The 26926-nt window shown below is 42.1% G+C and overlaps 1 protein-coding gene across 1 annotated transcript in view; it reads left to right on the top strand.

The window, feature by feature from the left end:
* The window catches only part of NRXN3 (neurexin 3), a 1655134-nt gene that overhangs the window by 590712 nt on the left and 1037496 nt on the right, over window positions 1–26926 (top strand). Inside the window, exon 6 of the mRNA XM_074365185.1 lies at window positions 20678–20979. Within this exon, the coding sequence (XP_074221286.1) occupies window positions 20678–20979 (302 nt within the window). The remainder of the gene's footprint in view (window positions 1–20677; window positions 20980–26926) is intronic.

The raw sequence follows: 26926 nt of genomic DNA, 5'->3' as shown, positions 1-26926 counted from the left end.
AAAAGCTGCCACTTTTGAGTGAGGTGGGCTGATCTCTGAAATGAATTTGGACATTTTGACACGTGACAGTGAGTTTGGCACTGTATGACTGGTAGACTCTTGCAGATTTAAGTACAGAGTGTATACTTACAGCCTATTAGATCTAAAACATTGGTTCTCTGAGATTAGACTTCTCTGGTTAGCAATAAAAAGTCATCTTGTAATTTAGAATTAAGGGATGGAATGGGGTGTAGGTGGGTCAACACCCTGTGGTCCTTTAGAGTGAGTAATTGCTTTGACAATTTGCAGCATCCCCCTCTCTCCACACACACAATAGATCCCTTGAATAGTCTTTCAAGTAGCATCCACTACCCTCAGTTCTCACCCAAGACAAAACCCACATGTGACTTGGGACAACAGACATGTTTCAAAGCGATGGCAGAAGTGTTGAAAGGATACATTGATATATCTCACATCACTTTCCGCAGGCCTCCCGTTCTGTGATGGTTTCTGGAGCTGAAGTACTTTATCATGGACAGTTCAGCTGATCCTGCAGAACCCTTTCAATATGGCCAGAGAACACACCTGGGAGTTTGGGGCTGGGAAATCCCTCAGGGGGTGTTTCTCTCTTCCTTTTGGTCCCACAATGCAATCTTGAGCTTTGGGAAAGAATCTGAGGAAAACCGAACAGTCTTCCATTGACTTCTACTGACTTCCACGGGTTCTTATAGCTTATAATCAACTCTGCTTCTTAAAGTATACAAAGAACCCCCCACCCTGGTCGCATGAGTGCAGGGTGATTTGGGCACAAAGCAGGGAAGGCCCTCGGAGTTATTAGCAAGTCTTCCTCCTCTGCCAAGGCTGTAGGCTAGCAAGGTTTGGGTGAGAGATGTTCTGCATCGTGTATTTCTTGATCTTTACATGTTTTTATTTTTAAAATTTTGCAAGGCAGAAACTTTGTCTTTGAAATTGTTATCCTTTTGCATTAAGCTTCTTTGAAGTAACTGATACGACTTGTTTTAAGATTTAGAGTGTAATTTTTTTGGTAGGCTGCTAATAGTAAGCATTACCATTTATTAATTACTTACTTGTGAGCCCAGCACAGTGCTAAAGGCTTTCCTTGCATTATGTCCTTTAGTCTCCACGACAAGCCTATGAATTACAAATTATTATTTTTTCTAATTTGCAGATGAGTAGACTGAGGCTTAAAGAGGTTAGATAATTTGCTGAAAAATCAGATAACTCCTCAGGAAAGTTGGGATTCGGTCTGACTCCAAAGCTTGAGCAATGTTTTAGCACTGACTTCCTTTATATAGTCTGTGTGTTAACTTAGCGTTTTCCTTACTCCTGGACTACAGAACTCAGCTTTCATGAGAATTTGTGGTTCTGACCTCTGGAATTCTTCAGTAGCCTTGATTATTAGCCCTGCTTTCTTCCAAGTAGAGAGGAAAAGTTGTTTTAAAATGGGTGACTGTTTACTTAAGAAAGGTCTTTGGCTGTCTCTAACGTGTGAAAAATTCTTTTTGTCCTCCAACATGTGATGATTCTCAAAGTGTCAGTTGACTTGTTTGCTGACATGTTTTGGGCCCCCTCTCTTTAGGCAGGGAGCCTAAAGGACTGGCCATGGTGGATCCCATGTCCCGCACTAGCCCACCTGCCCTGCTCACCATGCAACTATGGAAATAATCAGGACATGATTAGAAAGGAGGTTCCTGATTATGGGACTGGGCACCCAATGGACACATAATGAATTCTTGATTGTTGTGCCCTTTCCTTGACTTTCAGCCCAATGTAGACTTTCTCTGGACTGTGGTTGAGAGCTGACACCTGTGGATTTGTTTTGCATATGTAGCTGGTAGTCAAAATTCTTCCTCTACCTCAGATGGAGGGAGGGTGAACGTTCTTCACAGTCAGAATTGGCAGTTGCTAGGAGACGGGATTTGAGGGACTCCATGGAGTCCTCCCAGCCACAAAAAAAACCAGTCCTTCTGATGCCTGAAATACCTCAGTTATGGCTTGATTTCACAGGATTGAGCAATGCCCCTTCCTTAAAGAAATGCAAATTCTTCTCACATGAGGAGGTAACTGTTTATGTCCTAACCTTATACTCTTTGGTGCCCCAAATGGGTATTAATCTAAGTAAGATGTATTATGCTTTGTCAAGGAAGGTTAGGGTTGTGTTCTTTTTTTTCTTTCTTTCTTTTCTTTCTTTTTTTTTTTTTTTTTTTTAGTGTAGCCTTGATTGATAGAGGACCAGGGATGCTAATATCCCGTGCCAAAGGAAGGTCACTCGCAACCTCCTTGCATTGTCCAGGGAGGCAAGCACCTTGTGAACTTAGCCTGGATTGCCTGTGTGTGGCAGGGACTCGGACAAAGAAGGCCCTGCACGCAGGAGCTGAACGGGAGCCTCTCTCATCTCCAGAGCCGTGGGACGTAGGAAGTGAAGAAGAAATGATTCTGGACAGTCAGCCACAGCTTTAGAACTTACTCAGCCTGGGTCCGTGGGAGGCCGAGGTGGGCTTTGAGGCTTCAGATGAGGCATCGAGTGACTGATCTCATTCCATGTGTGCATGAGGGGTTGAGGTTACCAGTGAGGCAGTGCTGGGCAGTGGTGAAGAGTGAAGGCTTTTGGGTCAGCGCAACCTGGTTGTGAGCCCTAGTGCTGAGGGCTCACATGGACAGATTACAAAGCCTCAGACCTCGTGTCTGTAGAACAAAGACTGTGACAGTGCTGGCTCCTCAGAGTTGTGATAGAACAGACAGGGAGGTGAGCAGGTGCTGTGCACGTGCCCCGCCCTCCGGAACCAGTCACTGCTGTGACTATAAAACAGTGCAGCCCTACGGCCAGTGAGAAGCCACATCGAAGGGAACGAACCACTTGGAGTCCCTGCACCCCAGGAAGCGCTTCGAACCCTGGGAGGAGGAACTGGACCTGGAGCAACACTCAACTTCTCTCAGATTCACCTCCCTTTTTATAGCTTGTTAGATGATGAATTCTAACCAGTGTGGTTCTCCTTCACCTCTGAAGGCAAAGAGGTAACTCACATCGAGGGAGTGGCTTAACCACGGAGGAGCTGAGCCCCAGCTGTGCCTGAAAAAGCACTGCTGTCTGCATAGTTCGTGCCATATTCAGCGTGGACAGAGAAATAACATGCGTTTCTCACAGCTCTGTAGGGAGCAGTCATCGTGGGTGCTTCCTAAACTGTCCAGAGTTAAAGGGATGAGTCATTATTTTTCCCCTTCAAAACCAGTATTAAAACTTAAAAAAAAAAAAAAGAATTCTCTTTTGCCTTTAGACATGTGTGTTTGTCAGTTCAGTTGCAGAACACTGAAAGTGCTCTGACCTCTCTGTGGATGGATGTATATATCCGTCTCCCCAAATACGGCCTAAGTAATGTCAGACAGAAGTTATCCATGTATTTCAGATGAAATGGGAAAGGGATGCTGTTTGCCCGGCAGGAATGACACAAGGAGTGGGTTCGTGGCGCCTTCAGAAGGCCTTGAAGGGTAGGTCTTGTGCTGCTGCTGCTGAGTTGGGGGCTCACTGTGTTATTGAGACAAGGAGCTTCTCTTTCAGAGAGCACCGGAACCACTTGGAATGCTTGTCAGGGCTCACGGAGAGCGGAGAGGTGTCTTATATATCACCAGCTACTGCATGCCATAGCTGCTTCTTTTCTTGCCCTCTTTATTTTCCCTCACCAGCATGGCTCTCAGATTTATTAACAGCCTTTTCATGACTTCTGCAGCCATCAGGAAGAGAAATAAAGAGGACTGGGAGAATCCAATCTTCTTGTGCTTGTCCCTCTTTACTGTCTTGGTTTATCTTTTGTCCCCTCCCCTTTTTTTTTCTTTTCTTTAAAAAAAAATTCTGTGTTGCTGCTCTGCATTAGGCTTGAGTTTCTTTCCCCCTCCTCCCCCCTCTTTTACTGCTTTTAATTGTTTTGGTGCTTTTGCTCTTCCCTCGACTTGAGCAGGGTGGGAAAGGTCAGCTGTCAGAAGAGGGGCTGTACACTGCTGATAAGGCTTTCAGGAGATTGCACTGGAGTCATTAAGCAGCATTCCTCCCCTAAGTCATCAAGGCTGCACGGCCACAGAGGGAGAGAAAAGGAAGCTGAGAGAGTAGAAGAGGTAACTCACATCGAGAGAGTGGCTTAGCCATGCAAGCTCTGAAAAACACACTTACCCAGAGCCCTTCTCCAGGGACAGACGCTGTCCAATGCCAGCTCTGGTGACTCTAGGACATTGACATAAATGTGCATCTGAATGAGACACACATGCAGAAAGCCTTGGAGAAAAGACTCAAGAAGGAATTTGGCATCCAGCATCCTGGAGATCAAACATCTGAAGTTATCCCTTCAGTTATTGGGTTCCTGTGTCCACCCCATAGTTATTTTGCAACTAACTCACTTACATGAAAATCAGAATACCTGGGTTCCAGTCTTGGCTCTATTGCTAATTCCTTTGGACAGACACTGAACTATGCTAGGCTTGTAAAAAGAAGTAAAAAGTGTGATTTTTTTTCAAAGTACCTTCCAAAAGAGGGGATAAATTCTATGGATAATAATACCATCCAGCTGCATGATTCTTTATGTGTTTTCAAAACCCATTCCCACTTGAGAATAACCTGGCTTAAGGATTCTCTCTACCTTAGCCTACCCTAGAAATGTGACATGCTGTTTCCACTCTCCACCTACCGCCTGAGAAGTGCTCTCAAAACATGGTAGTTGAATGGTTGGATAAGTGATTGAGTGAGTGAGTGATTTAAAGGCTTCAGATAACACATAGTCAAGACTGTTTATTTGACTCTCATGGGTGCCATGCACAGTAGTGACTGGATACAATTAGGAGTTTGGGTAGATATGGCCATGAAGGGTGTATAATCAGGTTATACTGGTTGGTCTGCTGTCTTTCTATAGAAACCAAAAGGAAAATGACTAGAGCCCAGCCAGCTTGAGACAGTCATTGAAGAGGGTCGCTGTCCCAACTGGCAAACACAGAGACCCTGGACACAGTGGGTTGCTTTACTCCTGATCTCAGGAGAGTGGCTCTTATACGAAACCTAACTCTTTTTTAAAAAAAAATTTATGTATAGCTGATGTACAATATTATGTAAGTTACAGGTGTACAATAACTGGTGTACAAGACAGTGATTAATAATGTTTAAAGGTTATACTCCATGTATAGTTATTATAAAATATTGGCTATATTCCCTGTGTTGCACAACAAAGCTTTGTAGTTTATTATACATAATAGTTTCTACCTTTTAATCCCCTACCCCTATGTTATCTCCCCCTCCTTCCCTTTCCCCATTGGTAACCGCTAGTTTGTTCTCTATGTCTGCGAGTCTGCTTCTTTTTTGTTATATTCACTAGTTTGTTGTGTTTTTTAGATTCTACATATAAATGATATCATACAGCATTTATCTTTCTTTGTCTGGCTTATTTCGCTGATCATAATACCCTCCAAATCCATCCATGTTATTGCAAATGGCAAAATTTCATTTTTAATGGCTAAGTAGTATTCCATTATATGTACACACCACATCTTCTTTATCCATTTATCTGTTGATGGACAGTTAAGTTGCTTCCATATCTTGACTATTGTAAATAATGCTTCTATGAATGTCGGGGTGCATGTTATCTTTTTGAATTAGTGCATGTTATCTTTTTGAATTAGTGCTTTTTCCACCCAGGAGTGGAATCGCTGGGTTACATGGTTGTTCTGTTTTTAGTTTTTTGGGAAACCTCCATACTGTACAAAATCTAACTCTTGTTGCAGTTAGAGGGAGCAATGAAATTGAAGTTAGACCTAAATCTAGTCTCATTGTAAATTCCTTCATTGTTAATTATTGTTACACTAATTGAATAGCCTTGAGCCTGTAAATCTCAGCTTCCCCCTTTGAAAGCTGCAGATAATAATACCTGAGTAGATTGTTGTGAGGATGTTGTGAAATGTCATCTGCATAATAGTAAGCTGGAGCTGAAGCCCCTGAGCACAGTAAGCTTCAAAAATGGTAGTTGGCATCATCGCCGTCACTTGCATCTCAGGGACCGTGGACCTTTCCTGATTTGTAAAACAGGTGGTAATGCCTACTCTTAAGGTCACTGTAAGATTGAGAAGACAGTATTTGCAAAGGACCTCACTGTACCAGGCACACAGAACAGGAACAGTAAGTACTAGCTTCTTTCCTTCTCCTTTCTTTGATGATGTCTTCTTACTTTTCCATTTCAGCTGGTAGCAGCAGGGCACTATTTTGTAAAGTGGCCCAGTATCATTGAGGGAAGTTCCAAAGACCCCAGGAGGTGGGTGGTCTTAGCTGGTTGAAGTGTAGGTCGTAGGGTAGCTGAGAGGGGAAGGAAGAAGGAGGGGCACTTGGGGACAAACCTGAGTGTACTGAGTGTACTGAGAGGCTGATTCTGAAGCTTTTGTAAAGTTTCTGCCTCTTCCTGAAGTTAGCCTAGTAATCCCCGAAGGAATGCTACTGTTTGCATAAATCATTCCATACAACCTAATTAGTTACTTATAATACAGAAGACACTCATGTTCCCAAATTCAAACAATAGGAAGCTAAAGCTGTTTATTTGTGGTGGTGTACAATGATGATTGATGGTGAGCTAGATGGCTCTGAGGCCCCATGAAATCTCAAAGAGCTTTTTGGATCCTCAAAGGAAGTCCAGGTTATTCTTAGGATGGCTTTAAAGTTCTAAAATATAATATACCACAGCAATGAATACGTTACTTATACTGTTAGTGTGATCATTTGTTCTTCAAAAATCAAAACGTCAGTAGTTTGAAATGGGTAGGCATTCATCGCTAACAAAAGCATCCAATTAATTCAAGCCCCTTTCTTTGCTCAAATTCTAGGTAATTGAGTTTTTATTTTATCTGCTTTTTGTTTTTTTAACTTCCAACATGTGACCCATGTAGAGTCACCAATTATCCTAGTTTTCTAGGGATTGTTCCACTTTTAGTACTGGAAGTCCTATGTCCTGGGAGACTTCTCAGTCCCAGGCAAATTGGGATAGTTAGGCACCCCATTTGAAGCACCTAGGAACCCCCCTTTTCAGAGCACCATGTTTTGGCCACACCTCACTGACAACACACAAAGAAAAGATTCTCTGATTCAATGGTTTCTTCAAACTTTTGGATTTTGTTGACAAGTAACATTTTTATAGAAAAGGGAAGGGGCAAGATAGGGCTGATTACTTTTTATTTTGCCAATTGACAAATTTTATCTATTATCATCATCATTTTATAAAAGACAGGAAATTCTCAAAGGAGAAAGGAATAGAATGAAAGTTCTATGTTTCCAGTGCCTAGCACAGTATTGGTATAGAGGAAGTCCTACATAAATGTTTGTTGCATGAGTGAATATTGCATAAATTTAGCTTTTATTAAAAACTGTGTAACATTGTCTTTGTTTTCCTGATAGTGCTATAGATTGGTGAAAACTTTATCTGCGACCATTGTTTGGGAACCAATGGTTGAATCCCAGTCTGTGAACTGTAGAGTTTTTTGATGGCATTTTTTCATTGTAAATCATGATAATGACATTCTGCTGTCTATCTCAGTCACAAGTTGATTTTATTTGGTTTGGTCAATCTCTCATGATATGATCACTCCTGAAGGGAGATAAGACCAAGTTTTGGGGCCTTTAGGTCAGAGAATGAGATTCAGTCAACTTCCTCTGAGACTTCAGCTGCCACTGCATCTGGATGCGTCTTTGCTGATATCTGCATGGAGATTTCACCATACCTGGCAGGAATGAGCCAGCAGTTATGCTTGTTTTCTTGTCTCAGATGGTGATTTTGTACGCCTTAAGTCACCTGGCTTTTCTTTGTTCCGATTCATTTACCTACAAGGTGTGGTCAGCAGCGCGGACCAACCAACCGGTGATAATGTGCAAATACCACAACCTGTCTAAGTCTGGGATCTCCTATGCGACCTCTTCATACCATAGTTGGGATATACAAATCATTCCTTATTTTATCACAACCCAAGGATAAACCATCACTTATCATTAATAAATCCTAACTATTACCTAATTTCTGGAGGAGGTTAAGATTTTTGTTTTATTGACATCATAGGAATTATAAATGTCCATCATAAATGACTACATAAGCTACAAAATGAAACCAGTTTGAGTCTCTGTTTCAGAGTCTTAAAGTCCCAGCTTTGTGTGGTCTTTTTAATAACAAGTCAAATAATTTTTCCTCCTCTGCAAGCCTTGAGCATACTTCTGATTGTACTCTCTAGTGTCCAGAGTACACCAGAACTCAGAGTCCAGCTGTTTGGCCCTGAAGCTTCAGTGAGCTTGCTGGGGTGATGCAGCGTCTGTAAATGGTTTGTGAATCATCTGACCTAGAAGCAGGGTTGGTTGCCCTTTTAGATTCAGTGCATCAGAAGGGGATTTCCCTTTTATGCTCTTACAATTAAGGCTTTTTTTTAGCACTTATATATTTGCAATGTTGCAAACGTACAGAATTCTTATAATTTTTTCTATCATTCTGATGATCTGTATTCATATCCCAAAGCATGTGGTTAATACATCTAAATTTTTGCTGAAAATGTACCCTTGTTGAGCAGAGATTCCTGTAAAAGCTGCAGAAGGATGCTTTACAAAATTAGATAATGTATGTGAAAGTGGAAAATGCAACATACTGTGCATGTGTGTGTGCGTGCATATGCGTGTGTTTAAATTAATTGTTCAGCTCCCACAGGAATACTGTTGATAGAGGTCTTTGCAAAAGATACCCAACCCTCGGTAGGAGGCAGCATGATCTAATGGACAGCATACAGTGTTTAGAGAATGACTGGTTTGTATGTTGAATCTGCTTCTTACCAGCTGTGGTATTGTACATGTATTTCATCCCTTTTGAATGTCAGTTTTACCATCTGTAAAGTGGGGCTAGTGAAACTTTATTTCACAGGGTTTTTGTGAGAGTTAAATAAGAAACATACCAAGTATCCCAACAAAAAAATGCTCTCCTTTCAGATGACATATGAACACACAGGTATGTTACTTCTATTAATAATACATTGGTTCTAATAGTTAATGTTTTGAATTCTTGTAGCTCAAATCACCAAAACAGGTCTTGGTTAATTTTTGTCAAATACTATGTGTATGTTTGTTTATTGGGACCCTCTCTATATTAAAACCTGGAGCATAGTACAGGTTCAATAAATGTTAATTTCCTGACCTTTTTACACTGTGGCAAAACAAAAACAACAACTAAAACAGAAACAAAACAAAACAAAACAAAAAAAAAACTTTTACCTATTAAACTCTGCTAATAGTCTAGGATGAAGAAATGATGAAAATGAAATAAACACTTTACTCTAGTTCTAAGCGCACTATTAGTACTATAATTGAATTTGCAATCACTGAAGATTTTCTTCTTTATTTAGGCTTCTTAAATTAGGTCACTGATTTGTAAGTCTGCCTTCATCTTAGAGAACTTTCCCTCCCCACCCTCCTTCAACATAACTCCGTCCTCATCCACCCCCAGCTTTGGATCTTTTTGTTTGATTATGTTAGCCGTGGACATGGTCAGTCCCTTCTTGAGAGACCTGGGATGGCGTAGTTGTGATTTTTGTCAGAATCAGCCCCCATCTCCTCACTGGCACGTTTATTTCTGTGGGAGGAAAAGGAAATGCATACCTCACCATGAAAGAAGACACAGCCCAGGTTTCTAGGATTTGTACCTCCGCATTGGCCAAGTTCCCCAGTTTGTGTCTCTGAACGGGGTTTTAATCACTTTGGCTCTAGTGCTCAGCACTGAAGCTTTAAGGGTGCTGCAGAAATGGTAGATTAGCTGCGTTTAACAAAATAGAAAGTTTTCATTGTGTCATAAAAAGCCTTATTGATCTTGTCCAGGCATTGACTCCAGGGCCTTTAAACCAGCCACTCTGTCTAGACTTGCAGGCTGGAGCCCACAGTGCTAACAAGGGAGGGCTGGGCTGCCTGCTGCTGGGGAGGCCAAAGGGTTGGGCACCGATTCAGGTTTCTCGGTGGGGAGTTTCTTAAAGAACTAGGATGATTTTATTCCGTTGTCGGGAGGCTTGTCATATCCCCCAGACCCCACCCAGCCTTCTTCGACTCTGTGGAGCTGTAACAAATGAAGGTGTCTTCTCTTCCCTCACATCCACCAGCATTTCCCCCTTTGTCCCTAGGAAGCTGGGCTGAACTCTTTGATGCTGAGGTACCGGGCAGTGGGTCTCCAGAAGGAGTGGGGAGGGCAAGAGGGGCAGGAGGAGAACGCTTGACTTTATAGAGTCATTGCAATCAATTCAACTGCATTTTGATTCAATTTGGTCTTTATTTAACACATTCTGGGGTGTAAGGGAGATTTTGAAAAGGTATGAAAAATTCTACTCACAAGATAGGTCGAGGAATTGACATCTATGTGTAAAATAACTAAAGAATTGTTCAGATTTATTTGGTGATTAGGGGTTTTATCACAATCGTCTGCAGAGATTTTTAACTTTTTAAAAATCAATGAAATATTTCAAACCTAAGGCGGTATAGGCCCTATAGTAGAGGATTTTATAAACATTGGCTTAATTATCACCCATGTTGAACAAATCTTAATGTTTTGCCAGTTTTGATTTATATCTTTAGATTTAGTCTTGTTTGAGTATCTCCCTGGTTTCATTTCTTCTCTCCCCCTCTAGAAGTGAACACTACCTGAAATGGATGGCTGGATTTTTTTTTTTTTTTAGAGGAAAAATGCATATTATTCTCCTTTATTTATCCAACCACTGATTTTGCTTTCTGTGTGAAGAGGTCAGTCATATCCCTTCCAAGCTACATATAGGAAGCACACACACACACATGCATACGCATATATACAAGTATTTATAAATAATAATTCTTATAAATATATACATATAAATATGAAAGATAGATAGGTAAACGGGTAGATGAAATTTAGTTTAAATTTCTAACTAAGCTTACCGATGGCTGGGTTTTTTTTTTCCTATTCTTGTTACATGTGAATAGAGCTGTATATATGATTAGCATTCATTGTGCATATGTATGCCTGTGTGTGTGTGTGTGTGTGTGTGTGTGTGTGTGTGTGTGTAAATTAATGGAGGTAAGGTTTATTGTTTATATTCGTTATTTTCTGTATTCTGGGCCAAATGAAGGAAATATTTGGTAAAAACCTTTAACACCTTGTAATTCCCTGTTGACCACCCAAAAGAAACTTGGAAGTCTCTAGACATCCTTTCCTCTTTTTGGACCAGGAGCCATTTGAGCTGCTGAAATATCTTTGGGAAGTTTCACGTAACACCAAACTGTCTTGTTTTCTCTGTATGCTTAAAGGTGGAGAGTTTCACCAACAAGATGATGTGGATGTAGACGTGTTGAGGTAGGAGGTAGATTAGGTCATCTTCCAAGGTAATGGTTTGTTATGGAGGAGCCCTTACTTGTTTTCATCTTGGATGAAAAGAGAAATTTTACAGAAATAAATATTTTTAAAGTCCATATGAGTTTAAAATCCATGTATTGCTTCTAAACATCTTAATGTCTGTTTGGGTTTTCCCAAATTCTATGAACCTTTCATGACATTCATACTCCTTTCTGAATGAGTACGTGTGGATATAGTGAGTATCTAATTTAGGTCGCAATTAGGGTCAATGTATGTGATACTGTAAAAAAAAATCGTTTCAGATGATCTGCTTCCTACTTCAGAATCATTGTGGATATATTTCATTATTATTAATTTGGTTTGTATCAAAACTGTAGTCCTCTCTCCTCTCCTCTCCTGCTCTGTGTTGCTAGTAATTGTTTTGACCTTATCAAATCTGTAGAATATAGTCTCATGAGTCATTTGGTTTTCAAGTACAGTTTCCTTAGTTATTGTGTAACTTTGATAAAAGATGCTGGTTGAAAAAAAATAAGCATGCAGATTATTCTTTTTGGACTGGGCCAAGGGTGAAAGGATATGTAAGTTTGTGGATGTGTGTATATTCTATAATGTTTTTCAAAAATGTCAAAACTCTATCTAAAACTTATCTCTAGGAAGGCAACCATAGTTAAATTTTCACCATTCTGATCACCCAAACCCTTGGTGTAACTTCAAAAGTGTGTCTTAGTAACACTGTGGCACAAATCAGCTTTAAAATTATTGATATAATTGACGTATTTACTTACCATTGACCTCATGTAGTTTCAGATATGCCTATTGTCATCCCAATCAGAGTGAAAGCAATCTAAGGACTAGTGGTCTGAGATGACAACTAACGACCGGAACATTCTGAATTAATTGAGGAACAGACACAAGCGTCAAACTGGCAGTCTGGTCAAGGATCCAAACGTCAGCTCTGTGGCTGGTAGAGCTGAGTTAGAGAATGTGGTTTTGATCTGCAGTCTTACTGGGCTTCCTTGTAATTTTCCCCCTGAATTAAACTCAGCTACTCGGCCAAAGGCAAAAGAGCTAGAAAACAAAAGGCCTTCATATTTGAGGTGGTGTCTACTCTGACAGATTTTACTGCATGGGGCAGTCTAGAGGAGAACTCACAATCCTTGCAGGAAGGGCAGATCTAAGGAGAGAGAAAGGCAAGTCGCAGAAATAGTGACTGCCTGATTAAGAAATGCGGACCTATGGGTGTCAGACCCTTATTATATCGCTAAGCAGATGAATCACTTCCCTCACTGGAGGAAATGAATGAGTAAAGGAGAGAAGGTTGAAGTGCTACTTGAGATGATTCCCTTCTGGAGAATGCTGAGGAAGTGCTTTCATGAAGTCATGGGGACAGGGAAATGGAGCTCCCTCTACAAGGTAGAGTGTACCATTTGTGCTCAATTATTATTTGATTGATACACAATTAAAGTGAAAAAATAGTAGTGAAAGAATCATAATTACAGTTTGGCTCATATGGATTTGGTGATTATGGGAAAATAAAATATACAGCATATTACATAAATTATTATGAGTGGGCAGGCAGGCAGATGCAGCACAGTGGCCTCAGGCCAGGGTTTCTTAGCAGTATCCATCCTACTGTGGAAACGTCTCCTGGGATTCCCCTTTACCTCTCTAGCCATTGTCCATTCACTGGGCCCCCCTGATACAGCACAAGTATAATGTGCCACTTACAAGCTGAAGGTCTCTTTTGCTGGTTCCCATCCCCAGTGGCCCAAGAAGATGACACCTAAGGCCCCAGCCTGCATCTTGAGCCTCACATACCTCCTTGACTGCTACTCTAGCCCCATTGAATATCTCACCATCCCCTGGATATCCTGTGCTTTTCTAATGACCACATCAGCGAATCCATTGTTTCTTCTAACTAGAACTTCATCCCTCCCTTTGCATGGTGAACTCTTACTCATACTACAAGACACAGCTTAAATTTGGTCTCCTGCATGGAGCCTTCTCGAACACCCAAGGTCATTGTTTTCTTTTTCTATGTGCCCGTATCACCTATTAAACATTTACTACCCTTGCAGTTATGCTTGCAATTTATGTGTGCATTCTCAACAACAGCAACAACTAACATGTCTATGGCTGGGAACTGGGCCAGGAACTTTACCTGATTCATGTCTCCCAGTGAATCTGGGAAATATGTACTGTGGTTGTGCTCACTGTATAGATTAAGATACTCGGGGTTAGAGAAGTTAAGTGATAAGGTAAGTTCCACAGCTGGCTGTCAAACCCAGGTCTGTTCAGTTCAAAGCCTTATCATTATATTCTGTGTCATCAAGTCCACAGTCTCACTACACTCTGAGCTATAGGAGGATGCCCTGTTTAATGTGAGCCCATGTCTGAGTCTGGCACTGAGCAGGCATTCAAGTTTTTTAGCTTCATAGTTTCCCTTCTTCAGTAAAATGTTGGCTAATTATTCCTATTCACAGGGTTCCCGTGTAGCTCAAGGGCGTTCAACACTGGGCACATCAGCTGGTACATAGTAGGCACCTGCAAATCCCTATTCCTTAAATCAACAAACAGAAAATTTAACTTCCATTGTAATGTACTAGAGAGCAATTCAGTCTGTAGGATGCCATTGGCTTTCTAGTGATTTCAGTGAAACATGATTTTCTAGGCCATTCTTTTGTGGACTTGAGGCAGCTTCCCTCGCCAGGATGCTGGCTGTTTATTTTCCAAGTGACAACTTGATTTACTATTTTCCTCCTCATCACTTTTGAGAAGCATCTGCAGGCTAGTGAGTGACCCAGGCAGCATGGAAAAGTCTATTTATTTCTCTGCTGCATCTTTCCTACAGAGAGTCTGAGGATAAGGGTTAGAAATGGCCTCAGGAGGTCAGATTTTCTGTGTGTTTTCTTTTGTTGTGCAGGATTGCTCGTAACAACACAACTTGCTGTCTGCTGGTACACTCTCCTTTAAAAATACCTGTATGATGGGATGTGGCAGGTAAAGGATTCATTATTTGCCCTTGGGCAGACGGCTCTGCAGTTTGATCTATCCAAATGCTTTGTTTGGCCCTAAAATGTGTTGTAAGGGAAGTGGGACAGGAGGATGCAAGAGAGTGCCCACTTGTACAATCTTTTGCTTTTCTTACTCAATCATTGTGTTCCTCCCCTAATTCTAGCGGGAAATGTCATTAGCTGATGTATAATAGAATTTATTCTAATAAAAAGATTTCTGCTTTCCCCTCATTTCTGCAAGTATGACTATCTCACAGCCCAGTAGCTGACTTGGATGTCTACCCAAAGCTTGTAAGAAGCCCTTGGAGGTGGAAGTTCTTGTTCTGGATGCTGGCTTCCGAGCAGTTGCATGGAAAAAAAAACACAGAATTTGTGCAAGAACAAACTCACATGTGCCTTAACTTATTCCTTTGCCAGCAAACTACCCAAATTGGTGTTTTAGCTCAAGGCAACTTTCTAAATTGGGTGGATATGCAGCCTCCACAAGAATGAGTAGAGCAATTATGGAATTGTGGATTTCTTAAAAAGTTTATTTCTGCTTTGTGTACTCCATGCCTTGGGATCGTGGTTCTTCCATCATCATCAGGGCTTCTTTGCCTGGGAAGAATTGGGTGATATGTTAGTTTACAGCTTGAGAAAGTAAAACCTCTCATGGCAGCTGCACCAGTGGAGGAGAGGCAGTGCCATACCTGCTGAATCTGTGGATCAGAGGAAGGGCCTCAGCAGGCACTTCCCAGGCCTACAGGCCATCCCTTTGTCTGGCAGGGAGGGCAGCAGTGGCTCATGGGTTTTGTGCCTCCTTAGCTCCAGGGTGAGCCAGACCAGGTGGGCTGGCCAGGGTTATCTTTGCATCAGTGCAGACTAAAGTACCGCACTGCTGCAGAGGCCAGTTGAAGGACAAAGGATTCAAAGATGAGAAGAGCTGTGCCACGGTCTCGGAAGCACATCCTCAGAAGGCAGGCCCCTGCTCCCTTTCTGGGTGCGCATCAGGTGTTCCGCTCAGGACCAGTGGTTACAGCTACTCCAGAGGGGTTGGCATTGTAATAGCCTCTTCCAAGTGGTGTCTAGAAACTCTGTGTCTGAGGCTTGCTCACTTTCTCTCTCTGATGAGGATGAAGAGAGTGATCTCAGTTTGACTTTTTCCAACCTGTGTCTGGAGAACTTCAGGGTAAGCCAGCCCCACCCCTTGTCCCCTTCTTGAGCCCCTGCTGCCTGAAAGGGTTCTTACCCGTCATTGCCAGTGGTTCCCCCTTTTGACACATGGAACTTCATGCAGTCGCAGGATGTCAGACATAGGGTCCTAGGCACCTGCCCCTCTGAGAACTTGAATTCCTGGTGAGGTAGCGGTATGATGTAGCAAAAGCAACGGCATGAGAATGAGGGGACTGAGGTTTTGGAACTGACCTAAGTGCTTCCTAGCGCCTTGGATAACCTGAACCATGTGCCTCTGCTTCCTTACATTGGTGTAATCATAGCAAAGTGACCTCACAGCATGAGAAAGAACACAAATAACGATTAAGAAAGCATTTGGAAATGCGTGATATTTAAAAAAAAAAAGCTGAACATTGATTTGCATGTGGGCCTAGAGTCCTTCTTTACCCATTCCTGACATGTTCTCACTTGACCCTTTCACATCTAATGCTGTGTGTCCTTGTCTTCAATTTTTACCTCTGGCCCTTGGTTTTCCATGGCTGCATTTGGGTCTTCAGTATCCAGACTTTGGCTTCTTCCCATGGTCTCTCGTTTTCCAGAATCTCTGCCTCTTAGTTCCTTAGGTTGTCTCTTCTAGGAACTTTTGCTTCTATTCTTGCTCAAGGAGAAGCAGACCTCACTCACTTCTGTCAACATCCAGGGTGAGGCAGTGCCACGCACCCCCTGGAAAAGTAGTTCAGATGTGTTCTCATCTTTTCACTGAGCTCTCTGCCTTCAGCTCTTATTTCTTTCCAGGTCACTTTCAGCCCAACAGAAGTTGGGTTGCATAATCTTATATTTTAAAAATATGAATCAGACCCTCCATTCTCTGAGTAAAATTATGCAGTGGTTCCTCAGAACCTTCAGAATAAAGTCCAACTTTCTTGATCTCACAGCCTAAGACAGCAAGCTATCAGGAACCACGGGCCTAACTCAGCAGTGATGTGCATCTCTTCTTAGGTGGCATAGTGAAAAAAATATTACACAGGGTGTCTTAGTCTGTTCAGGAATATCTCAGAGAAATAGTTACTATTATGTAAGTCACTAGTTGGATGTTTTCTGAGGGGAGAGAGTGGAAAATAGCACTGAGTAAATGCTCGTTGATGCTCCGTATATATCAGTCCTTGGGTTAACAAGCCATTTGAAAGATCAGTGCTTAATGTATCTTACACAGGCTGATTCAGAAATCGAGTTATATTCACCTAGATTGTGTCTAGTGTTTAATCAATTGGACACTTACCAATAATGAGTTAATGATTTGTTGTCATACAGAGTTGAACTCCTGCTTTTCATGCAGTGAGAGTAACATTTTTAACACTTACGTAATTGATTGTAAACTTTGGAGTGATATAATCTAAAAGAACCTGAGCGGTCCATTAGCCGTGTCAGTGCCCACCCTCTTGCCCTGCTGTGTCTTTATGCTAAGCTGTTGTGTACTGTGGTGCATAATCCCCTGCGTTCATTTTCTCTACCTACTTAGCTTGAATACGTACAAGGTGACTGCCTTGTCTCTTCAACCTCCTCCTCAGTGTAAGCACTAAGTATAGAAAATAGATTTGGGGCAGTATTACATTTTCTAATGGAGAGTTTGGAGAATTGAATGGGCTTAGAAATGTGTGTTTGTCACTATTTGGTTTTGGACCTTTAAGTTACGTTCACCGTCAACTTAGTATGGTTTTCAAGGTGATAAGAAAATGCTCGCGCTTTAGCTCCTGCAAGGAAATTAAGACAGATTGGGATCTTAGGAGAAAAATGCCAGTTGTGGGCGTATACAGAGGAATGATTTCTTCAAGGTCCTCACTCTTTCTCCTCACGAGCCCCTTATTTGCTCTTTTAAAGACTGGGTCACACACTGCCAGTGCCTCTTCCCAGGACAGTCAGGAGGAAATTATCCCATGAGTTAGAAATGACATGTCTTTGCTTACCTAGAATATGAATCAGAGAGTAGGTTTCAGTGGTCTGTTGTTTGTTGACACGTGAAGGAGATGCCCAGCACCTGAGGTCGTGCTGCTCTTGGTAGCTCCTCCAGCCTGGGGAGAAGGCAAACTGGGAAAATCCATCACTGAATGAAGAGATTGGGAAGGTTGTGAACTGTTGCAGCAGTTTTTTGTTAGCTATTTGCAAAGGAATGCACTTTCAAGTCTACATAAAATCTTCATTGAAGAATTTGCACGGGTATTAGCGTAAATATGCGGGTGATTTACATAGACGCTTTTTCTCAAAGTGGTTTTATTTCTCATTTACTATGATAGTCTCTGTAGTGATGTCATTGTTCTTCTGTGGTCTTCCACATAAAGCACGTTTTTTGTTTTTTGTTTGTTTGTTTGTTTGTTTTAATAAACACACCCAGATTCCAGGGGTGAAAGGGCAGCAGTTCTTTTGGTGAGTAAGTGTGATTTATATGGGGCGGGGGAAATAGGCCTCTTGCTCCATTTATTCAAGTTTTGGGATGGCTTATAAATCAACGCATGGCTCAGTGGAACTATTCACGCCGTTTGGGAGGCAGAGTAGGCACGTGGGACGTATCCAGAGTGACGGGCAAAAAAGAAAGGTAACTGATATTTAGAGAAAAGAACAGAGGCACTGGAAGTCCAGAGTAGGACTAACTGTGTGCTTTTAGGCAACTCACGTATTCCTAGTCATCAGTTTCTTCTTTAATAAAATAAGGGCATTAAATCAGGCAATCTCTAAAATCCCTTGTAGCGCTAAAATTTGCTATTTTGACAGACTCCTTGGTCTAATTATATGAGAAATATTAAGCACCATGTAGCACATTAATTAATACCCTGGTGCCTGGCTGGTCCGCGTCAGGTCCCTTTGAAGGGTGCTTGCTGATTAATTGAAGCTTCTCTTTAGAGGCACTCCTCTCCTTGCTCATTTATCTCAGTTCAGTGGGCGCACAAGGTGTAACTTAAATGTTTATGGAAGACAACCGTTAATACACCACGTGGGTGCTGAGGACAGGTGTAATAGCTGGCTCTGTATACGCTTGCATCATTAGGAAAAGAGCCTAGTGTGATAACTGCATTTGATTTGTTATCTTCTGCTCTAAATCAGGGTCGCCTCCATTCTACTGAACAGGAGCTTGTCTAGTTGAATTTTGACAAAGCCATTTCTTTGGAAATGAGAGGAGAGATCATGAAAATAGGGCACTTGGGGACTGGATGAACCCATTTCAAACGTATAGATAGTGTCAAATTTCTGCTCTATGATTTTGGGGGCTATTTTCGGTAAAATGCATTCGGTGTGAGTTATATGCTGAGTAGTACTTGCTGCTTACGTATGTGTGAGCCACAGTGTGGTCACATACTGGTGGACAGGTCCCTTTTGCTTATACCAGTTATGTGTGTGTGCAAACAGAAATGTGCAGGTGGACACACATCCTTGAGGCCCTCTGGAACGTATGAGACACATTTAATCTCTTCTTTAACTCTGGGGTGTGAAGTTGGGATTCATGTTCTAACAATGTCGTGATGCTAAGACGAATTTCGTAGTATATCTTGGGTGGTCATCTCTTCACATTATGAAAGTGACTCCTTTGCCTCATGATGAGAGAATATTTATTTTGTCTTAATTAATTTACCAAGGGCTGTGCTGCTTGATGAGGACCTAAGTCGAGGTGGAGCTGGCTTTGGTTAACAAGGCAGACCTATAGGTCTAGAAGGGAAAGTAGAATCTTCTCACCCTTATTTGGTAGCCTGCCCTCCTCCCACGCTTTAAATGGAAGCTGCATCGCTAAACTTGTAGTGTTGTCCATTTCAGCGAGGAGGTGCTTTTGAGAGCTTTTGACCAACGCTGAGAAGAAGTAGGCCACTCTCAGTGAGGCTGCCTGACATGAGGACAAATGGAGGTGTCCCTGCTGTGTATTGAAGTTATAAATCAAGTCAACAAATAATTAAATAAAATAGAGTCTGTCCTCTTCCCTTGACAGATATACTTTTGTAACTACATGGTAAGTCAGGCTCACATTTAGAGTTTTTGAATCCCTGCAAGTTCTGCGCTGGGAAATACTAGCACAGGGAGAGCCAGCCCCTCTGGTCCTTAGCCTGTGGCCTCTTCCCCTCCTCTGTCCACCTTCGGCTCCATCTGATATCTCAAGGGTCTTGTATACATGCACATGATTGCCTCAACCCACATGGCCAAGCTGTGTCCAAGCCTGTGCAAACAGTCCCCCATGGCTAACCCTCAGACCTGGATGGACGTACACTGACAGCACGATTTGCCTTCAGAAAATGCATCCAGGGGAGAGCCCTGCGCGAGCTCTGGAAACAGACTTGGGGTTCTTTGGGCAGAGAATTCCAGGACTCCAGTGTCTAGAATATGGTCTTACAGGAGACTGTGGGTTCCAGTGGAATGCCATCTTGGCTCTGGGGACCCCTGGTCCTTTGGAGAGAGATGTTCCATAGGATGGCCCACTAGGCCATCTAGAACAGGAGACCTCCGTGGCAGGTCCCTTTGAGTCTAAGGGAGGTATTGCTGTCTTGTCGAAGCATGTTAGCAAATTTCATTCTGTTCCGTTTTCTTCATCTGCTCAATCATTTCCTCACGTCCAACCTCCTATTTAATAGCCCAGTCACATTCCACTGGGCTCAGGACTCTACCATGGAAACCAAAGTTAGTGGAGTTATTGATGGATGGAAATCAGAGCCAGATCTTTTAGGGTAATTGATTTTTAGTTATTGGTCAATAAAAAGGTACCTAAAGCTAAAGAACCCTTTGTCAGAACAGTTAATTATACATTCTGAACCAGCTCTTCTACAAGCATTTAAATGCCAATATTGATGCAAAGGCAACGTAAGCCTCACTTTACCATTTCGCATAAAATTTCCCTTTAGATTTTTCTCAGAAAATTTGAAGGAAAGGCAGCAAGCTCTCCTGCATCATCGTGTTGGTCTTCTACCCTCATGTGGACATAACTTCACTGCAGTTTCTTCTCTGCTATTTTCTCTGGTCCTTAGGCTTAAGTCTTGCAGAAGAGATGGAGGGAGTGTTGTGCTGGTGTCAGCCCACTGGCAGGGGCTGTGCCCTGGGATGTGTGTGTGTGTGTTCTCTTTGGTATCTGCATAGACCTGGCTCTTGCTGGTCAAGTATTGACTGCTTCCCTCTCTCCTTTGCCTGCAGCTCGAGAGGAGAATGTGGCCACTTTCCGAGGCTCAGAGTACCTGTGCTACGACCTGTCCCAGAACCCGATCCAGAGCAGCAGTGATGAAATCACCCTCTCCTTTAAGACCTGGCAGCGGAACGGGCTCATCCTGCACACGGGCAAGTCGGCTGACTATGTCAACCTGGCTCTGAAGGATGGTGCGGTCTCGCTGGTCATTAACCTGGGGTCCGGGGCCTTTGAGGCCATTGTGGAGCCCGTCAATGGAAAATTCAACGACAACGCCTGGCATGATGTCAAAGTGACACGCAATCTCCGGCAGGTAATGGCTGAGGGGAGAGAGTGCCCGGAGGCTCCTCTTAGGTGGCTGGGGAGGAAGTTTGTGAAGCAGGTGACAGGTGACAGGTGACGTGGAGAGGGCTAGAAACACCGTCTGGGTTTGGATTTGTCAAAGTCTAACTTTCTCCCAAGCCTTTGCAATTTCACAAGGAAAATTATTAAAATGTGTTTCTCCTCTTAGTTCAGTTCTCCATTTGTGCTTGTTATTTAAGAAGAAATACAGTTGTATAGATAATAAAAATTATAAGTACTTTCATTCCTTTTATTCTGCTTTCCTTTTTATCATTGTCTTAATTATGTTTGAATCTTGTTGTATTACTGTTAAATTCAATTAGAGACAGCATTTTGTTTCAGCAGTTTGGTAGATTTTTCTCATTCTTTGAATATATGTTTTTCTTTTTAATTAAGTTAGCCATTGCCACGATGCTATAATTTTAATTACATCCAGAAAAAATCTTTCTTTTTCTCTTCTTTTTAATTTACTGAACCTTCCCCTACTTTTATTCTTTCGGTTGTTGTGTTAACCTCTAGCCTTGGAGTGAATTAGCTGGAATCTTTCTGAATTCCTCTGTTTCTCTGTTCCTTGGTGCGGTGGTCCTACTTTATTGCCCCGGTCTCTACCTCCGAGACTCTTCAGTTGACTGGGAGGCCTGGAAAGTGGAAGGACCCACATAAAAAAGTCAACTTTGGAGCAGCCTTTCCTGGTTCTGTCCGTGCTTGAGAACTGCCATCGCTTGCCGATTCTAAGCAGGCAACTCCGTCAGGTGACAGAAAGCCTTAGCCAAGTGAAGTTGTTTTCCATTTCATAGCTAACAAGAATAACAACAACAGCAACAACAATAATAATAATACGTCACCGGCCCACATCAGTGAAAAATTAAAAACATTTCCTATAAAAGTCAGGTCTTTGCTGAGACTGCCTTTTCCTGGTTCTGTTTTCGCTTAGTTTTTCTACCTGTGAATTTGTCACTAAACCCAGTTGGGCAGCATTCATCCTTTATTAATCAGAAAATGTGGTGCAGATTTCCAGAAGGCGCTTATCAGGTTTTTTTCTGCACCATGATTGATTTAATGCCTTTTAATGTGAACATGAAAGCATAAGAACTGACAGGTGTTTGCATATGTTTTCTCTTTGATAAAAATGTAACTCCTTAATAATGCTAAATAAATGGAGAAGATTTCCGCACATTGGAAACACATGATATTAGAAACACCCATTTCCACATTTACGCATGTCAAGGAAGCCACCTGGTTGGAGATTCTGTTCTATCTGTGGTGAAGTTGCAATAATGCAAGACTTAGAGTCCCCAATCATCTTTTTTTTTTTTAAAGAATTTTCTTATAATTTATTATTAGTTAACATTGAGATATAAAATTAGATTTAAACAGTATTGCTTAAACAATAGATAGATTTCTCAAATTAACATTTTACAAAAGTCTTACATTTATTTTTTCTTGTAAAACGCCCAGTCATCTCAATACACATAGATGGAACATTTTTGAATCGCTGTTCTATGTTTTTCTTCCAAGGCCAAAGAATCTTACTGTTGATGTTTTCTTTCATCATCCCCCCCCCCACAACTTACAGGAGAGACCTTCTCTGCTGCCAAGAGAGCCCAAATCAAATTTCTACTTGCTAACATATAAGGGCTTGAAATGTTTGAGTTGCAGAGACTAGACCAAAGTAAAATATGACCTTTTGCTGGTTTTAACTGACAGGTACACAGTAACACCCTTTAGGCATTACTTGGTGGAGGGGGTGGGATTTTCATGTACTTGGGATCAGAGTCAGGTTGTGGTTCTCACCAGCCAGTCTGTGTCTCTTAACTCTCTCCCACCCCACACACTTCTTTGCCATTCTAGAATGATTCCAAATAGCCCAAGAAAGGCTCAGTTTCATTTCTACACAAAACAACTTTTCTAAAATAAAATTGGGTCCTAATTCAGTCCTTCAAACTAAAATGGGGACAAACCAAAGTGTAATTCAAATATTGGTTGTGCTGCTTTAGGCCGAGCGAGCAGAGGAGAGCAACGCTGGAGGGTTTCTCTTCCCAGTTCTAAGACCCAGTGCCCCTCTGTGTCCTTGGACAAGCCATTTAACCTTTTTTTTCTTTTTTCCCCACCACTGTTTCCATTTGTGGGACGGTGATTACAATCCTCCCCAGCCAAGGGTGGTGGCTAAATATGCAAAGCACCTTATGTTCCAGAAGGATTATGAGCTCATCCATGGTCTGGGTGCTAGTCTCGCTGTGACATGCACATGATTCACAGGCCGAGCGTTCTGTTTTGCCGGGGAGGTGACTGCTTCTGCCTGTCCCCAGTGACGCAGCTGAGTAGAGCTCTCAAGACAAGGCTACTGGGGCTTGAGGGTGTTGGGGGCATTTCGTGGCAGATGGAATATGAATCCCATGGGGAAAGTGCACCTAAAATTGGACCTCGTTGAAATTCTGACAAAATTTTGCATCCAAATGCAATTTATGGAAAGAGGGAAATCTCAGAAAAGCAGAGTTGATTTTGCAAATACAGTCCTTTCAGCACTGAGTCATCTAAGATTATTTTTTCCCTTTAAAAATACATTTATAACATCTTTTTGAGTTCCCTAGGATCCATTTGAAGGGGTGGGAAGCCCTTGTCTATTTCAACTAAACTGTCAGTCACTTCATAAGTATTTGATAGCAAGCTGATGGCAATCTTATCTACTTTTTTGGTAAGGTTGAATGGCTTCTGTGGTAAAAATTCATCTGAGGAAAGCTTAATTGGGGTTTCCTGGAGTATTCATTACCAAGTGGAGCAGAACTTTCTCTCTTTCTTCTTTCTTGGTCATCGACTCACGGTTCTGCTTTTTGAGCCAAGTCAAGGCCAAGACCAGGTGCTTTATTAGGGGGTTCTGGTTAAAGGAGGGAATTTGGATTATCTGTTCGAAACTATAACTAGGATTAGCAGCCAAGGTAGTGAGGCTTTTCTGTGGAGCTTTGGGGTTTTCTTGGGTTTTGTGTTTGGTCGGTGACCTTGCCTGAGTCCAAGGTCGTGGCCATCATGGGAATTGCTTTACCTCTTTATGCCACTTCAGTCAAGCCACAGATAGAAAATCAGGATTACCAGTCTTCCAGCCTCCCAGCTCAGGATGTGTTGGCAATTTAGCATTTGAAAACTGCGAAGGAGAGACTAGTTTTAGGGCTTCTCCCATCATGTTTAACTTGCCAGTCCTCTCTGCTGTCCATACAAGAAATTGCTTAAAAGCGTGAAAAGCATTCCTAGAGAGGATTGTGGGGAGAATGATGCCAATAGGAGGCATCCTGGCAGAGTAAACAAGATAATAATGTTATTGGGTAATAAAGAAGCCTCCAACTCTTTGTGACGCAGTCCAACAGCACAGATATTCTAACCTGAGAAAAAAGAAGAGAAGAGAAAGTTCCCCTCCTGCTGCACAAATCCTCACCAAATCAAGGGGGTCATGGATCTTTAAATTTATGGAAACCCAGAGTAAGCTACATAATGTAGCCTTCCCATGATTAAATGTGACCTATAAACGTTTTAAGTTCTTTGCATTCTAGGAGAAAGTCATGATCGTCCATGCAGGTTAGTCAGAGTCAGATGTGAAAACAACAAAAAACAAAAAAACCCAGTGTACTGGTATTTCAGTTCTGTTTATCTACATGTGGAATGACCAACCTTGGGGTCTTTTTTTCAGGACAGGTGGATGGTATATGGAGGGTGGGAAGGGAGAGGGGGCAGTGCTCATTCAGAAGAGCTGTTGGAAAGTAAGTATGCTGCTGATTCTAACTGGGATGAGGTCTGGTCTGAGTGGAGGTCTGGTTTGAAAGGAGTGGGGAGTTACCATGACAAGGTGGACTGCAGCTTCTTGCCTGGCTGTGCCCTGATGCCAAGGTTTTCCATAGAGTCCTGGTCTCATTGTCTTCCCCCACTCTCTTTTTCTGTGTCGGGTACCTTTTTTTTGAAAAACTAACACAAGATCATTCATGCAATGTGTCATTTTACTAACCGACTAATGTACTAACACCCTAACGACTCATCTTTGTTTTTAGTTTTTTTTAATTAACAATCGTTCTGTTCACAATTTTTAATTTCCTTTCTTCCCCCTTTTCCGCAAAGCACTCAGGCATCGGACACGCTATGGTAAACAAACTACATTGTCTGGTAGATATCATTCTTATTGTCTCTTTTTTTGGGTTTGCCGTGTGTTGCCCCCCTTTTCCTCCCCAAACCCCTCTTTTATCCTCTTTAGACTTGTTTCTTCTTTTAAAAATTTTTGTTGAATTCAATAGAAGCCTTTCTTTTTCTTTTAAAAAAAAATGGAAGGGGATGCACCTGTCCTGACAATATTTTGATGAATTTGGTTGGGATGGTTTCCTTTTCTCCACTTTATAATTTTTTTTGCAAACTTTTTTAGAGAAATGTTCTCTGTTTACAGCTAAATTTGTATTTTTTGTTTTCTTATTTTGCAACTTCCAAATTACAGACTAGGGACAATAGCGATGTCTAGCAAGGACTTTCTTCCCTCCGTGTCTTCCTCCTTTCTTTTCCCCCCTCCCCCTTCCTGAATCCCTTTTTTTTTTTTTTTTTTTTTTCTTTTCTTTTATTTCTTTCCCTTTTGTGTGGCCACAGCCACCACCGGTGATCTGGGGAGGAAAGTACTCTACTCCCTATGTTCTTCCTTTCCTTTCTTTCACCTTCCTCCCCACCTTGGCCAAAGGGAGCCCGCCAGTTGTGTTCCCCGTACAAACTCTGCATGGCATGTTCCTGTCTCGTGGATTTCCCCATTGGCATCAGAACCTGTTCCCTCATTTTCCTCCTCATTACTAACAACCTGCCAGTCATCAACCCAACTCCACTTCCTTCTTTCTCTCTCTCTCTTTTTTTTGTGTCCACTCTTCTTCATTCTCCTCTCATCCTTCATATATTTTGGGGTTGGATTTGGACTTTTTCTTTTCTTTTTTGTTAGGGAGGTGGCAGGCAGGGGAATGACGACCCTTTAGTTTTGAGTGTGTTTTTTTCCACTTCCATCTTGTTTTTCAGTTGGTTTACTGCATGTAAGTGTGGAGTGGATTTTGATTCTTTTTTTTTTCTCCTCTGCCTTGTCCCACTTCCCTCCCTTTTATTCTTCTGCCTTCTCTCTTGGCTCGGGATAATTTGCGCATGGGTGTGTCAGCATACGATGTGTGCACGCTTTGAGGCCCTGTCTTTTCTCTCTGCCCTGTGCTCCTTTTATGGGTGTAGGGTGTACAGGTGCTGTTTCTCCCCCATGGGCGTTATTATTATTTTGGCTCTCATGCCTCATCCTCCCTTTCTTTTTGTTAGCGTTGCCTTTTTGGTTTGGGTCATTTCTTCTTTTGGTGGTGGCAGTGAAGGGAGGGCGGGGGTGAGTGTCCTGGGAGTCCATGGGATGCATCATCCATGACTCACCAAAATCAAGACCCTTCTTCCCGCCCCCCCTGAATGCATGTTTGTCAGCGTGGTGTGAGCCCAAAAAGAAACAAAGAAAAAAGTAAAGAAAAAGAAAAGAAAAAAGAAAAAAACCCATCATCAACCCAAGACCAACCCCTGAACAAATCCCATTGTCAGATGTCTCCTTTGCTGTTTTTCACTACCATCATAAATAACAATCATTCAAAAATAAACGGTCATTTAACCAATGAACTGAGACAAGGGATGCCGTCTGAGGAGAGTTCCATTTTCTAGCCTGACTGAGTGACGCGTGCGCGGGGTAGAGCAAGTTGCTCAGCTTGGCAGCTCCAACAAACTCCCAGGAGTCTGCGGGAGAAGCTGGAGGCTGGGGCCACAGGGGAGGCAGACCAGAAAATGGAACTTGGCTGCACATACCAAAATTCAAACCAAATTAGAAAGCATACCTCGCCCAAATCTCAATGAAAGTGATGCCACAGGTAGGGGAAGCCCCTGGATTTTGATAG

This window comes from Camelus bactrianus, chromosome 6 (assembly GCF_048773025.1).
Source record: "Camelus bactrianus isolate YW-2024 breed Bactrian camel chromosome 6, ASM4877302v1, whole genome shotgun sequence".
Classification (NCBI taxonomy): domain Eukaryota; kingdom Metazoa; phylum Chordata; class Mammalia; order Artiodactyla; family Camelidae; genus Camelus; species Camelus bactrianus.
Note: the sequence above shows the minus strand (reverse complement) of the source record. Positions and strands in the feature narration are given on the sequence as shown.